The sequence below is a fragment of the Athene cunicularia genome (genome assembly GCF_003259725.1).
Source record: "Athene cunicularia isolate RWA chromosome 2 unlocalized genomic scaffold, athCun1 chr2_part1, whole genome shotgun sequence".
Taxonomy (NCBI): Eukaryota; Metazoa; Chordata; class Aves; order Strigiformes; family Strigidae; genus Athene; species Athene cunicularia.
This window is the reverse complement of record NW_020799095.1, coordinates 145,370,222-145,382,743: the sequence shown is the minus strand read 5'-3', so window position 1 is coordinate 145,382,743 and position 12,522 is coordinate 145,370,222. Positions and strand designations below refer to the sequence as shown.

The 12,522-nt window shown below is 38.3% G+C and overlaps 1 protein-coding gene across 1 annotated transcript in view; it reads right to left on the bottom strand.

Moving 5' to 3' along the window:
- Nucleotides 1-12,522, bottom strand: part of TG (thyroglobulin) — a 162,164-nt gene that overhangs the window by 94,925 nt on the left and 54,717 nt on the right. The window contains exons 30-35 of the mRNA XM_026841524.1: nucleotides 11,646-11,783; nucleotides 10,395-10,575; nucleotides 9,313-9,411; nucleotides 8,724-8,803; nucleotides 6,699-6,842; nucleotides 3,438-3,494 (exon numbers count right to left, since the gene is read on the bottom strand). Of these exons, the coding sequence (XP_026697325.1) occupies nucleotides 3,438-3,494; nucleotides 6,699-6,842; nucleotides 8,724-8,803; nucleotides 9,313-9,411; nucleotides 10,395-10,575; nucleotides 11,646-11,783 (699 nt within the window). The remainder of the gene's footprint in view (nucleotides 1-3,437; nucleotides 3,495-6,698; nucleotides 6,843-8,723; nucleotides 8,804-9,312; nucleotides 9,412-10,394; nucleotides 10,576-11,645; nucleotides 11,784-12,522) is intronic.

The window sequence follows — 12,522 nt, the reverse complement described above, 5'->3', positions numbered from 1 at the left end:
TGTTATGTGAGACAGTGTCAACAGCATTTCTGAAGTCAAGATAACATCCACTGCTCTCCCCTTATCCACAGTCACCTGACTGTAGAAGACTATCTGGTTGGTCAGGCACGATTTTGCCCTTCATAAATCCATGGTGACTACTCTGAATCACCTTCTTGTTCTTCATATGTCTGGAAATGGTTTGCAGAATTAGTTGCTTTATTACCTTCCCATGGATCAAGGTGAGGCTGACCAGAATATCAGATCCTTGGATCCTCCTTCTTGCCCTTCTTGAAGACAGGACAGGGGTGACATTTGCTTCCCTCCCAGCCTCAAGATCCTTCTCCATCACCAGGGCCTTTTGAAGGTAATTGAGAGTGGCCTCACAATGATATCAGCCAGCTCCATCTACAGCCATTGGTGCATCCTATCAGGCCCCATGGGTTTGTATGTCCAGCTTGTTCCCTAATCTTCCTCCACTGAAGATAAGTCTTCCTTCCTGCAGTCTTCTTCCACTGGTCTCAAGGGCCTGAAGGATGGACTTACCAGTAAAGACTGAAGTGAAGGAGGCAACTCGGCCTTTTCAATATCCATGGCCATCAGCTCTCCTGCTCCATTCAGCACCAGACCCACATTTTCCATACCCTTCCTTTTGCTGTCCATGTACTTTGCAGAAATCCTTCTTGTTGAGGCTTTTTCTACTATTCTATGGGCCTACATGCCTCTATCCTCTCTACTGAGAAGAATAATGAATAAAATAGGCAAAGCATCTAACTCTCATAAGACTGGAAATAAGTCTGCTAACCTGGGTTTCTTCAAAACTTGTTGGGGCTGGAAACACCACAGACTTGGAACGGAGTTAGCACCCTGACTGCAAATGGGAGGAAGCAAAGTACTGGGCACTCTGTCCTGGGCACTGTGAGGTGGCTAACCAGAAAAATAAGACAGCCAAATGCATTAACTGTCTATTGAAATATTGGTCTTAATTGTGCTTCAGTAAACTCAGGCTCTAGATTGGACATAACATTAACTTCATTATTTCAAAGAGCCTTCTGGCAAAATATTCAAATTTAAGTATCTTTCTGATCTTCTGATGGAACGTTTTTGGGGTTATATATATATATGTATGTGTGTGTGTATATATATATATATGTGTTTACTTGCACACACATATATATATGCACACATGACAGTGCCGTTATGTAGTGACAGTTTCTCACATTCACCATCTGGTTACCACACAGCAGTCACAGTAATTATTTTCTTCTACGTGTACAAGCAATACCACAATGTAGCAAATTCAGTTACTGGTAGCTTTTCTATGATGTCCAACTCTAAAGCCATTCATCTTCTATAGCATATATTAATATAACATGTATAATCATAAAGAGTTTGGAAACATTTTTGAAAAATTTTCAACGTGACACAGCTAGCAATCTGACCTAAATAACAAGGATGGTACTTTTACTATCAAAATGAGGCAGAACATAAGGACAGATGGTGCCCAGTTGCATTTTGAATACACTGCTGCACACACTGGTGACAGAGACCCAAAGGGTAGAGCATACTAGTGCTAATTTGACATCCAGGCTAGTTGTATTCTTTGTAATTCAGTGACTTCTCCTGACTGCTGTCCTCAGGACCACTCTAATCCAGAATCCTGCCTCCATTGGAGGCTCTGCTCCCTTGGGGGGTTAACCAGACCTTTGCAAACCGAAGACATCCCTAGTCGCTCTGCATTTGGAAAGATGACCTGCAAATTGGTGTGGTAGATCAAGATTGTTACTATGGGTAAGATGAGCACCTCACTTTCTGTGGCTAAATTCTGAGCAGTCTTTATAGTAGAAAGAAAATGACAGGAAGGACTAATTTCCTTAAGCACTGCCTAGGTCATCATTTTCTTAGATTTAAGAAATCAAGAAATACATAAAATGAAAATTACAAAATTACTACTAAACTTCACATTGGGAGGAAGAAGACTTTAGTAAAGTGGTTTTCTACATCCCATGGGAAAAGCAGTTTGAAAACTGTTGAATTGCCCCATCTACACATTACTCCACTAGTTTCTCAAAGCATTTCACACAAAAATTGTTTCTGCTTACCTATAGGTGTCTTCCTTATTATAAAAACAGAAATTCTAATTACCTTTTGTCTGAACATGATTATGACTAGTAGTCATAGATGAGATGGTGAAACGATTAGTAATAAATTCTGAACTCAATATTGAATTTTAACCATCTCCTGCAAGCCTCGTTGCATATGGTGTAACAAAAGACAGACACAAAGAGATTAACAAATTTGCTCAGATCAAACTAATAAGATGGATGAGACTTCTCAGTTTCAGTCTGAGCTGAAGGTTAAATTGATTTATCTAATGACTAGTCAACCTGCTTCCTTTCTGTTACACATAGCATTTAGCAAATATGATGTGCGTTTCTGGAAAGGACACATCAGGGAAGCCTGTAGCTGTGGACAGTTGGCACATATTTTCAGGGGGGCAATAAACACAGAGGCCTGAAAGACAGTCAAGTTTCATTTTGTGAGAGGATACACCCACTTTTAAAATAACACATATGAGTACCATGATTACTGCAAGATTGAAATAAATTTTTCTTCCCAATACAGAAAAGATGGTGTAATGGCAAGTTACAGCATCTCTTCAAAAGTGGGACCCAATACACACCTCAAACACTATATTTCTTGTGATTTGTTTCTGAATAATCTTTCAGATAATATTCCCATCCTTGCTGGAAACCACAAACAAAGACTAAAGGCAGTACAATTTATCATTCTTCTGTACCACCAATTATAAAGCAATATAAACCTCCATTAGTTTCTGGAAGAATTGCCCCTTTCACTGTTTTGTCTTTTGCAGAAAACTGTATTTGCTAAATTTGACTTTGCACCTCTATTGCAGTTGTTTGTATCTATTTGAAAACTTTGTCGCTCCTTGCATTCAGCATTACTGGCAGAAACTGATGGTGATTTGTCTAATCTAACATCCCTTGTCACCCTGGCAAGCACCAGATGCTGCAAGAAAGGCACTAGAAACCCCACAACAGTGGACAATAATGTAATAAACAGCTTTTCAGGAGGCTACCCTTGCCAGAGCTTTTGTTCATTGGTATATGAAGAATATGAAGTTAATCTCAAATACGGAGTTCTTGAAAGTGATGTGACATCTACACTTATAAATGATAAATTGCTTCATCAGCCCTGCCAAATATTTTGCCTCAGTGACCTCTTGTGGCAGTGAGTTTGAGAGATATTAGGCCAGTATTTTGGATGACAACAATTCTTCTGTTTAAATGATATGCAATTAATAAAAATGAGTAAACACCTGAATGAGTAGTGATGGGGAACACAACTATTATTTCATTATAGTGTGATCTTCTAGCAATACATACAAAATAGAGGATGTTTCCTTTTTCTTTGGCTTAATACATGAACACACTTACCACTTTCTGGTCTGAGAGGTAAACTAACAGGTGGACACATGGTGTTCTTCAAGTCAGCTAAAAGCAGAAAAAAACCAAAACATTTGAAAACACTTACACTTGAAGGTTTAAAATGTAATCAACACTTCACTGTTTCCAGCATTACTTCTGGGATCTGAATGTTGCATCTTCTCACCATAAACACCAAGAGTAAGGATGCAAGGCTGCTTTGCTTCTAACCCTTTTGAACTCGTAAATGAATCCAAATTTCCATAAATTTCTGTATTCATAGTCATTCCTACAAACACTTTTCAAAATGCAGTTAGTTATGAACAGCTCATTTCAATAGTTCTGTGCTTTTTTCCATGCCACTCTCTGTATTTGGTTTTCTGCTTCACAAGAGACCTGAGATTTTCTCTGCTTCCTGATTAGTAAACTGGACTTTCTCAAAACAATAATTAGGAACAAATCTGTTTCCAGCAGGAAACTTTCAAAATTAAAATTCAGATAATCATTCACATTTTCCACACACAAAACTTTTCATTTGCTAATATTTCCCTTAAACATTTTGCAATTTTAAATAACAAACAAAAAGTTTCCCCTGTGCGTTTATATTTTATAAAACACTTTGGTTAATCAAATCAGTTATAAATTCTCTGTTAAGACTAAATAACCAACCCTATACAGAAGCTGAAGACAGATTGAAATTTCTGTTTGCTTCTTCCACTTTGTACTGCTCATGCATGTAAGCAACAGTTATTTCTAAAAACTCAGGAGTTTTACCATTCACATTGACAGGAACGAAGAATTTGGGCTATTCAGAACTCCCTTTAAAATGCTACTAATACTTCTCATGGACTGAGCTGCAACCATGACTACACATATGAAATCAAATCACTAATGAGCGAAGCCATGCAGGCAAACAGCTCACACATCAACTTAAGATATTAAGAAATGTGGAGACACAAGTACCTTCCTACAACAAGACCATGGACTAAAACCTAAGTCCCTGTTTCATGTTAATGCCCCACTGCCTATGGTAAATTCCTCCTTCAGATTTCACTTATTTTTCCCTTTTAGCCTCAGAGTTTTCTTGTTCCGCTTCCAGGTTGCTAGATCCCCAAGACACCAGCACAACTGATACAAATTTTTGTCTGCAAATATCTTTATTTGCATAAACATCTGTGCCTTGCTGTCTGTTATGGTGGAAACACATCTGAAGCTTCCTAACTACATAAGGAAATGTCACCATCTCTCCTAACACTCCCACTTTGCATACACCCCAGGCTCCTCTTCATCATCCCTCTGTCCATGAAGTGAACAACATACTTTATTGTCAGTTGGTTCTTTGTCAACGAGATGAGAAACAATTCCAAGAAGTGGAAGTGCATCTGTGCCTTCACTGTCTTCACTTTGCCTTTCTGCCGTGCTTCGTTCTTACCCCTCGGCTGTTTCTCGGTTCCCCCTCTCATTGCTTGCTTTATCAGGCCTGTTGTTCCCTTCCTTTCAGTGCCTCTCCACTAATCCCTCCACAAGCCCACACCAAGGATTTGGGAAACCCTACAAGTGTCCATGGTGCACCCTCAACTCCATGCTGTGTCTCCTCTTTAACAAGGGTTATCCCACTGGAGAAGGAAACGGATGGTCCAGTGAGCAGAGAGCAACTGTAGGACAGAAAAGCTCAGGACCAAGTTCATATTTCAGACACTTCCAGTGTGAATGAGGGTTTTCTTTACATTTACTAACACTGTAAAATGCAGTGTATTGCTGGGATATCTATCGGATTTAGCTTTACAAAATTTTAATTGGATTATCTTTATATTGCATTGTGGGAGGTGCACCCGCCCATTGAGAGCAGCGCTTCTTGGCTGCTGGTGCAGCAGCTCGGGGCTGCCTTTGCTCTCGGGGCCTCACAGTAATTGGGGCCTTTGGGCAGTGGGAGCCGCTATTGACCACAGGGCAGGTTGGGCCTGGGGATCGATGGAGTCCCCTGGGAGCCATTTGGAGCTCGTCCCCTGGAGCAGCAGCTGCGTTTGAGGGCTCTCCCCTTGGGTCAGGACGCTGCCCAAGGAAACTCCTCGAGGGGCCTTGGGTCCGGACGTTGCCCTGAGCAGGTCCTTGAGGGTGAGAGCCCTCACTTGTCAGGTGAGTGATAGAGCGTTTTGGGTTGTTGTTTAAACCCTAAGGATTTGTACTTTGTTATGCATTCTGGGTTTCCTTAAACCCTAGGAAGTTGTTCTGTTCTCCTCTCACACATGTGAGCCTGTAATTTGCGAAGGGCTAGTTAATTGTGTTAATAATAAATTTTTAAATTTTGGTGGTTGGTTGTTTATTTGAGAGCCTCCGTAACACACATGCGCTGGACAGTATGTATCTACGCTTCATGCCACCCCTCTCCACTCAGATATCAGTCCTTCTCTACTCTGCAAAAACTAAAGGAGTTTAAAAGCAGAAAAAGTTCTCCTTATTCAGTTTTTTCCCCTGATTCTGACAACATCACCAGACTTGCCCGCATGGGCCTTGCTGTTTTCAGTGGAGTTCAACCATTTAAATTCAATAACAGGCTATCCTCCCATAAAGGGGGATACAGTCAGACAGGTGCCGTCCTTATTGTTTCAGTTATGTTAAATCAAAGGTTAACAAAGTAGAACTAAAGACACTCACGGGGAATGTGATGAATGACAAACCCATTGAAATTTTTCAACAAAATAATGGAGTCTTTTGTTTTGCTGTGGAAAACAAAATTCATGTTGACTAGATCTGGTTTTGATTCCTCTGGATGAAATAACCAAATCTCTCAAATCTTCTGTTTAAACATGAGATGGCTTCTTCGTGCTTGAAGAATACAGTGCTACCTTGGAATGTGGTCTTGGCCCCTTCTTTATCTAAACAGCCAAATCTGAATTTTAAATTCCATAACAAAACCAAAACTTTTGAAGTTATGCATCTGTACACACTGTTAAAGCATAAGCCAAGCAGTGAGAAAGAATGATGACCTGACCAGGACTGTGCAGAGGGACAAAATACATTTGGATTCCAACATTGACTGCAAGTCTCCCGTATAATCTAAGAAATTAAATTGTACCTCTCTGAGGTACTTCTATTCCTTCTCTATTAAAATGAGGATTAAATTGCACCTTTCTTTCCCTTGCACGTACTTATCTGCCTTGTCTATTTGTAATCATTGCAAACACATCCTCCATCCGAAAGTTGAAGTTTCTATCCATTGAAGCGAAATAATAGGCTGTAGTGTGCAAAAGCCACGTGCCCTGAATCACTTACCAGGTTTTTGATACCAGCCAAACGGGTGTATTCTAACTTCAGCATCTGATGAACTACAGTTTGAAACTTGCCAAGCACTTCTTGTTTCCTCGGCACATGTCTGGATTCCTAGGCTGTTCAGAGTCAGGCACACAATCCTTCCACCTGCCATGGAAATACATAGCTATAGAAATGATGAGGAAATTTTTCTTCTTCTAGATAATATTTTGAGGAAAGTGAATACAGTCTGGTTCCACTGAGTGTTAAAAGGGATTCCACTGACTTAGAATTCAGAGGGAAATACCTAAAACGGGGCAAGTTTTACTGGTTTTGAATATAGTGTTGAAAAATCATAATGAATTCAGTGTGAGAGAAGGCAGGTAACCAACACTGAAACCCATTAAGGTCCCTAGCAGTATTTCCACTGAGCAAAGATAAGGACCTCTTCTTTGAGCAAGCAGTCCTTTCCTTTCCGGTTAATGTGATCCTGGAAATTATAAAGCTGTGTGTATGTTGAAACATGTCCCCTACTTACACCAAGATAAAAATTGTCTTTCAAAGACCTAGTGTAAATATTTCTGTACCTGAAAAATATTATGGGTTTAAAACACAGTTAGAAGTTTCATTGTAGATTTATCCTAGCTCATGTTAAAATCACTACTGAAAGTTCTCTTGACTATATGAATACCAGGACTGGATGTCTGAAATGCCACAGAAAATAAATATTAATGAGATAAACTAAGAGGTGACGGCTTTGCATGTTCAGCATTTTAAAATCCTTAAATTATTTTAGAACTATTTAAAGAAACTTAAAGCTATATTCAGTTAAGACTTTAAATTTCACATGGTCACATGAAGGTATGAAAACTACCAACTATTTTTGATTTGTGCAGTAATTCCAATATAAACTACATTGGATTAGTTTTCCAAACTATTTATTTTTGACTGAGTGAGAATTTTGTCTGCTCAACAAAAAAGGGAATGAAAAATACGTATTTATGAAGTGTTCCAAATTATCAAATGAATTGTAAAACCAGCACATCCTAATGACCTCAGGGAGAGCTAATTAGCACATAATAATTCTAAAAAGAAAGCTGACCATTTTAGTGGCTTAAATTTGAATTTGGAATAAAATATTAAAAACTAGTTCACTGACTTTGACCTGGATGGCATTAAACTTTAAACACCTGCTAAAGACTTTCTTTTAAACAGAGCACTTCTTCTTACAGCCAGTGGAGAGAAAGAAAAGTATCTCCAGAACAGTATTCAGTCAGCCCAAACTCTTAATGACCCTATAGTTGTGTCTATACATTGCTCTGCCCGCTGCACAGAGTGACCACACCCCTTAACCTGGCCACCCCAAGTGAGTAAAACATGTTTGTTTGACTTTGTAACGGCTTTCAAGTCACACATATTTTTAAAGATCTGATTTCCTCAGACTAGCAGAAATGGTACTGGAGTCTTAAGCAGCTAAAATACTAAGGAGGAGAAGATAGACAGCTTCTAACCCCAACTAATTTTCCTCACAAAGATTAAAATTTAAGAGCAGAGAAGTTTAGACATTCAAGAAAACCAAAACACTAAGCTGTCCCAAAGTATCCATGGTTATTATGTGCTTAAAATGCATTTAATTTCAGTAATATTTAGGCTTCTAAGACTAATTTCTAGGCTTTAAAAAATGAGACAAAGAAGTAAAACAACAACAAAAAAGAAAATCTCAAAAATAAGTCAACCAACATTTTGGAAGAGAGGTTGATAAATGAGAAGTAATAGTTCCCTGGAGTTTTATCAGCGTGAAGTTCATGTTGTTGGAACTGCAGCCTCTTAAGGACTGATTTTCATGAAGTTTTCTTAATAACTTCCGAGATGTGCAGCGTGTCATTGGGCTGAACTCCTAGAAATGGCTATGATTACTCAAAAAATTGCTAAAGAATGTTGCATAAGATTTGCAAGGGCTTTTAAAGCGCCCTTCACAGCAAAATAATAGTAAAACTTGTAATAATGAAGACTGAAATTATTTTTGAAATAAAAATAGTAAAAAAATACCTGATTGCTGTGAGTCATTAAAAAACCCAAATCCCGTACAACAGGGGTCAGCATCACACCAGCGCTCACACTCAAAAAAGCTGGAAAGGAAAGGAAAGGGATGATACTGCATAGGGGAGAGACACTGAGAACCCATAGAGATGCCTTTCATAACACTACCTCGCGGTTCTTTATACTGCATAGACACTTCTATACCTTTTCCATTTGAAGATGCAATTACATCCTGTCACTATACTTGTATCAGACTGCATCTAATAATTTAGAAGAGTGTTTTGATATCTGCCCTAAAAATATCCGTTTACATTAATTCGGTATATTATTGCCAAGAGATTTAACTTTCCAACCAGCAGTTTAATAGCAGCATAAGTAATAATTCACATTATATATTATTACTAATTATATGCATTATTATTTATAACTCAATTATAACTTTCCTTTAAATCATATACTTGTTTTTCTTTGACAAATACTCTCAAATAACGCTTTTCTTGGATCATTATGTCTGATCACTCTCAGCTGTATAACAGGACTTTGGTATTCCAGGCATGATCAAACTTCCAGTAAAAACAAAGGAACAGTCATATCCTACCCATCTGAAACAGCCTTTCTGCTCATGTCAGTCTTATTCCTCACTGAGATCCCCGTTACTTTCTGGAATGGTACACGTGTGTAGAAGCTCTTCACAGAACTTTTCAGTGTGACTGAAAGGAAAAAGAAAAACAAAACTGGAAAAATCAGCTTAACCTTATAATTTACGTATGCTGGTCAAGTAATCACATGGCAAAGGTAAAGTTTATGTTTCTATGCTACAATGGTCTTGATCCATCAAAAGGCAATTGTTACATTATCACAGAAAATTTTTGAGAGTTAAGCCTAAAGATGAACAAAAACCCAGCAAGTGAAGGCTCTAAAAACTTAGCGAAGTACATTGACAAGAAAAGACTTCCAACTCAGAGCTTCTGTTTCTGAGACTGATTATTGACATTACTCCTCCCTCAAGGTCTAAAACCAGGGAAAATAGTCCAGATCAGAGGACTCCAGTGTGCTCGTGCATTAGTCAACTTGTGCTGCACTTTGAGCTCCCCCAATAGACACAATTTAATAGTTCAGTTCACTGGACCCCTACGTTTTTCACAGCAGAAGTACATGTTCCTGTACAGTGATAACAGGCTTGTTTGTCCAGCTCCCACACATCAGCTCTATGAGAAAATCATTGAACTTCTGAAGCATTCAAAGGGCAGAGGTTAAAATCCACATGTCTACAACTCTGGATTTGATTTTTAAAAAAAATAAATAAATTATTACACTCAGCAACTTTCAATTTTTGCACTGCTTATTACCATGGAAAGCTTAATGGTTGAAAATGGGATTAGTGACATCCCAATGACATTCCTATTTCATCTACATTATAAAAAGATCTAAGACCTGGCTTACAAATTATCTGAGCTACCCTTGGCCTCTCTGAATTGGGAATAACTAAGGTTAACTCATGGTTAATATCTTTCCATTCTGAACTGAAAAACCGTACCCAGAACAGCCTGATATTCCATTGCCTCATCACATCCCAGGACTCATTCATACATCCAGACTTTTTATCTCAGAGTCAAGAGCCAAAACACTAGCTTGCATTATCAGGGTCAGAGCACACGTTATACATCCAAATCTCAAAACTTGCCTATTTTACGATACAATGCCTGTGGTTGTTGGGGTAGCACAATTCGACAGTTGTCTGATATTTGATCGATGCTGCCATCACAAATCTGTGCCTCTGGATAGAGGGTGCACACAAAGTATATGTCTGTGGCATTCTGAAGATCTGCCATTCGACAAAACTCATCCTCTTGTGCACAACCTAGGAAGCAAAAATACTAAGAGTTATGCACACTTAAGGATTTCTTCCCCTCTCTATTCTTCTTCATGATTTCAGCGCACTTAAAGATACACATCAGCAAACAACTAAAAGTGAGAATGTCAGTGTTATGGTGCAAGAGAAACAGGAACAGATTCTGGTTCTAGTGACATGGAAGAGGAGGTTTACCTGGAGAGCACAGAAAAGGAGTTACACCACAGCTAACTGGAAAGATATGTTCTCCAGCTGTGACTAGCATCAGCCTAGTGTATTGTGTCACTCTAACATTGTGATTCATAAAGATCTCTCTCTTTTTAGTAATTTTGATATACAAACTATATATAAAATAACTGCATTAGTTGTGGGTCTCTTACTTTAAAGAATAAAAAGGACATAAAATCAAATACTGTCTACAATGTCTGAGGAAGTTTTTGTAAAAATATTTCTAACGTATTCATATGTTACACAAAAATATAAATAATTTTTCCAGAATCAACTGTTCAAGCATTTGCTTGTAGCAATCCACACGAAACTTCCCCCAGGGTAGTAATGTACCTTCAGAAAAGAAACAAAGCTGTCAAACCCATTTCTTAATTACTGTGGCAACGGCTTCTGTAAATGTATATGTGAATGCTTAATTTTAAACATGCATAGCTCTACTGATGTCTGTGCACTGTTTAGCACGCTTGGTTTTGCCTTCCTGGTAGTCAGAGCTAGAAATACTTCTCTGTTTAGTGCATCAAAATACACTTTATCATAACTTCAAATATCTGTATTTTGCCTTCCTTTTTTACCACTATGTCATCTATCTATTTGGAGGGGTACATTTCAAGAACAGCAGAGTATTGCCTAAGCTGTATCTTCAACTTATCTTGCCCATAACAGGGATGTCCTGATGATGAATGATGGGTATCCTTTCTGCCACAGAAGACAAAGATTGTAAGGAAAATTTTCAGGTGGCCATGAAAAATCTCTAAGTCCAGAGTTTGTACTCATCATGAGTATAATACCTATTAGAAGATTTTAATCGATTATTATTCCCCTACAGAAGAATAGTCTCCTAGATGTCTTACGTGTGAGACACCAAAGCACAGCTTCCTCTGCCGAGTACTTCTGCCGGAAGACCCAATACTGCTGGTAAGGGAGAGAATAGTTCTGGTCACTTTGTATGCGGCTGTTGTCCATTAGGTAGAAAAGATCCTTTGTGGAATCTGAGATTGAAACAAACAAACAAACTGCTCAAACCCACAAAAAAATTAACCATGATCTGGAATAAATTAAATTTATTTTTAAATAAAATTCTTCCTTTCACAGTAAAACAGCTGCAACTATTTCATAAGGCTAACATACACCAAAGGCTGCTTTTAATAACAGAATTGTCCACCTGCAGTTATGGATGCTTGTGTAGGCAATGCCTCCTTGCTGAGCTGCACTGCACAACGTAGCAGTCAGGCTATCTCCACCACCTAAAAACTAGATGAAAAATCACAGTTCCTAGAAATAATAAGGTTCTCTCTACTCTGTCATGCAACACATCATCCTAACAGCAAAGTATGATGCCTCAGAAGATGTTTACAATACCCTAATCAATCCAGTTTTATTAATCAAAAATACAGCAAGTTTCCTTATATTGCCTTATGAAGCTTTTATACTTCTCACTGTTAAAAGTTTTCTTAACAAGCTTAATATCTATTTCAATCATTTGACCTTGTTTCTCCTAGTTTATGCTCCCACAGACCACATTAAATAACTTATTTCTGCCTGTGATCTTTAAACGTATATGCACTGCTTTATATCTCCTGAGCTCCCGCTGAAATAGTCAATCACAGCTATTTCAGGCTATTTTCAAATTACTCCATTTAAATAAGGATCCAATATTGAAAGAAATGGACACTCTTCACTGATCTCTTACCAATGTCTTCATAAGCACCTTTTTTTTTTTTTTTTTTT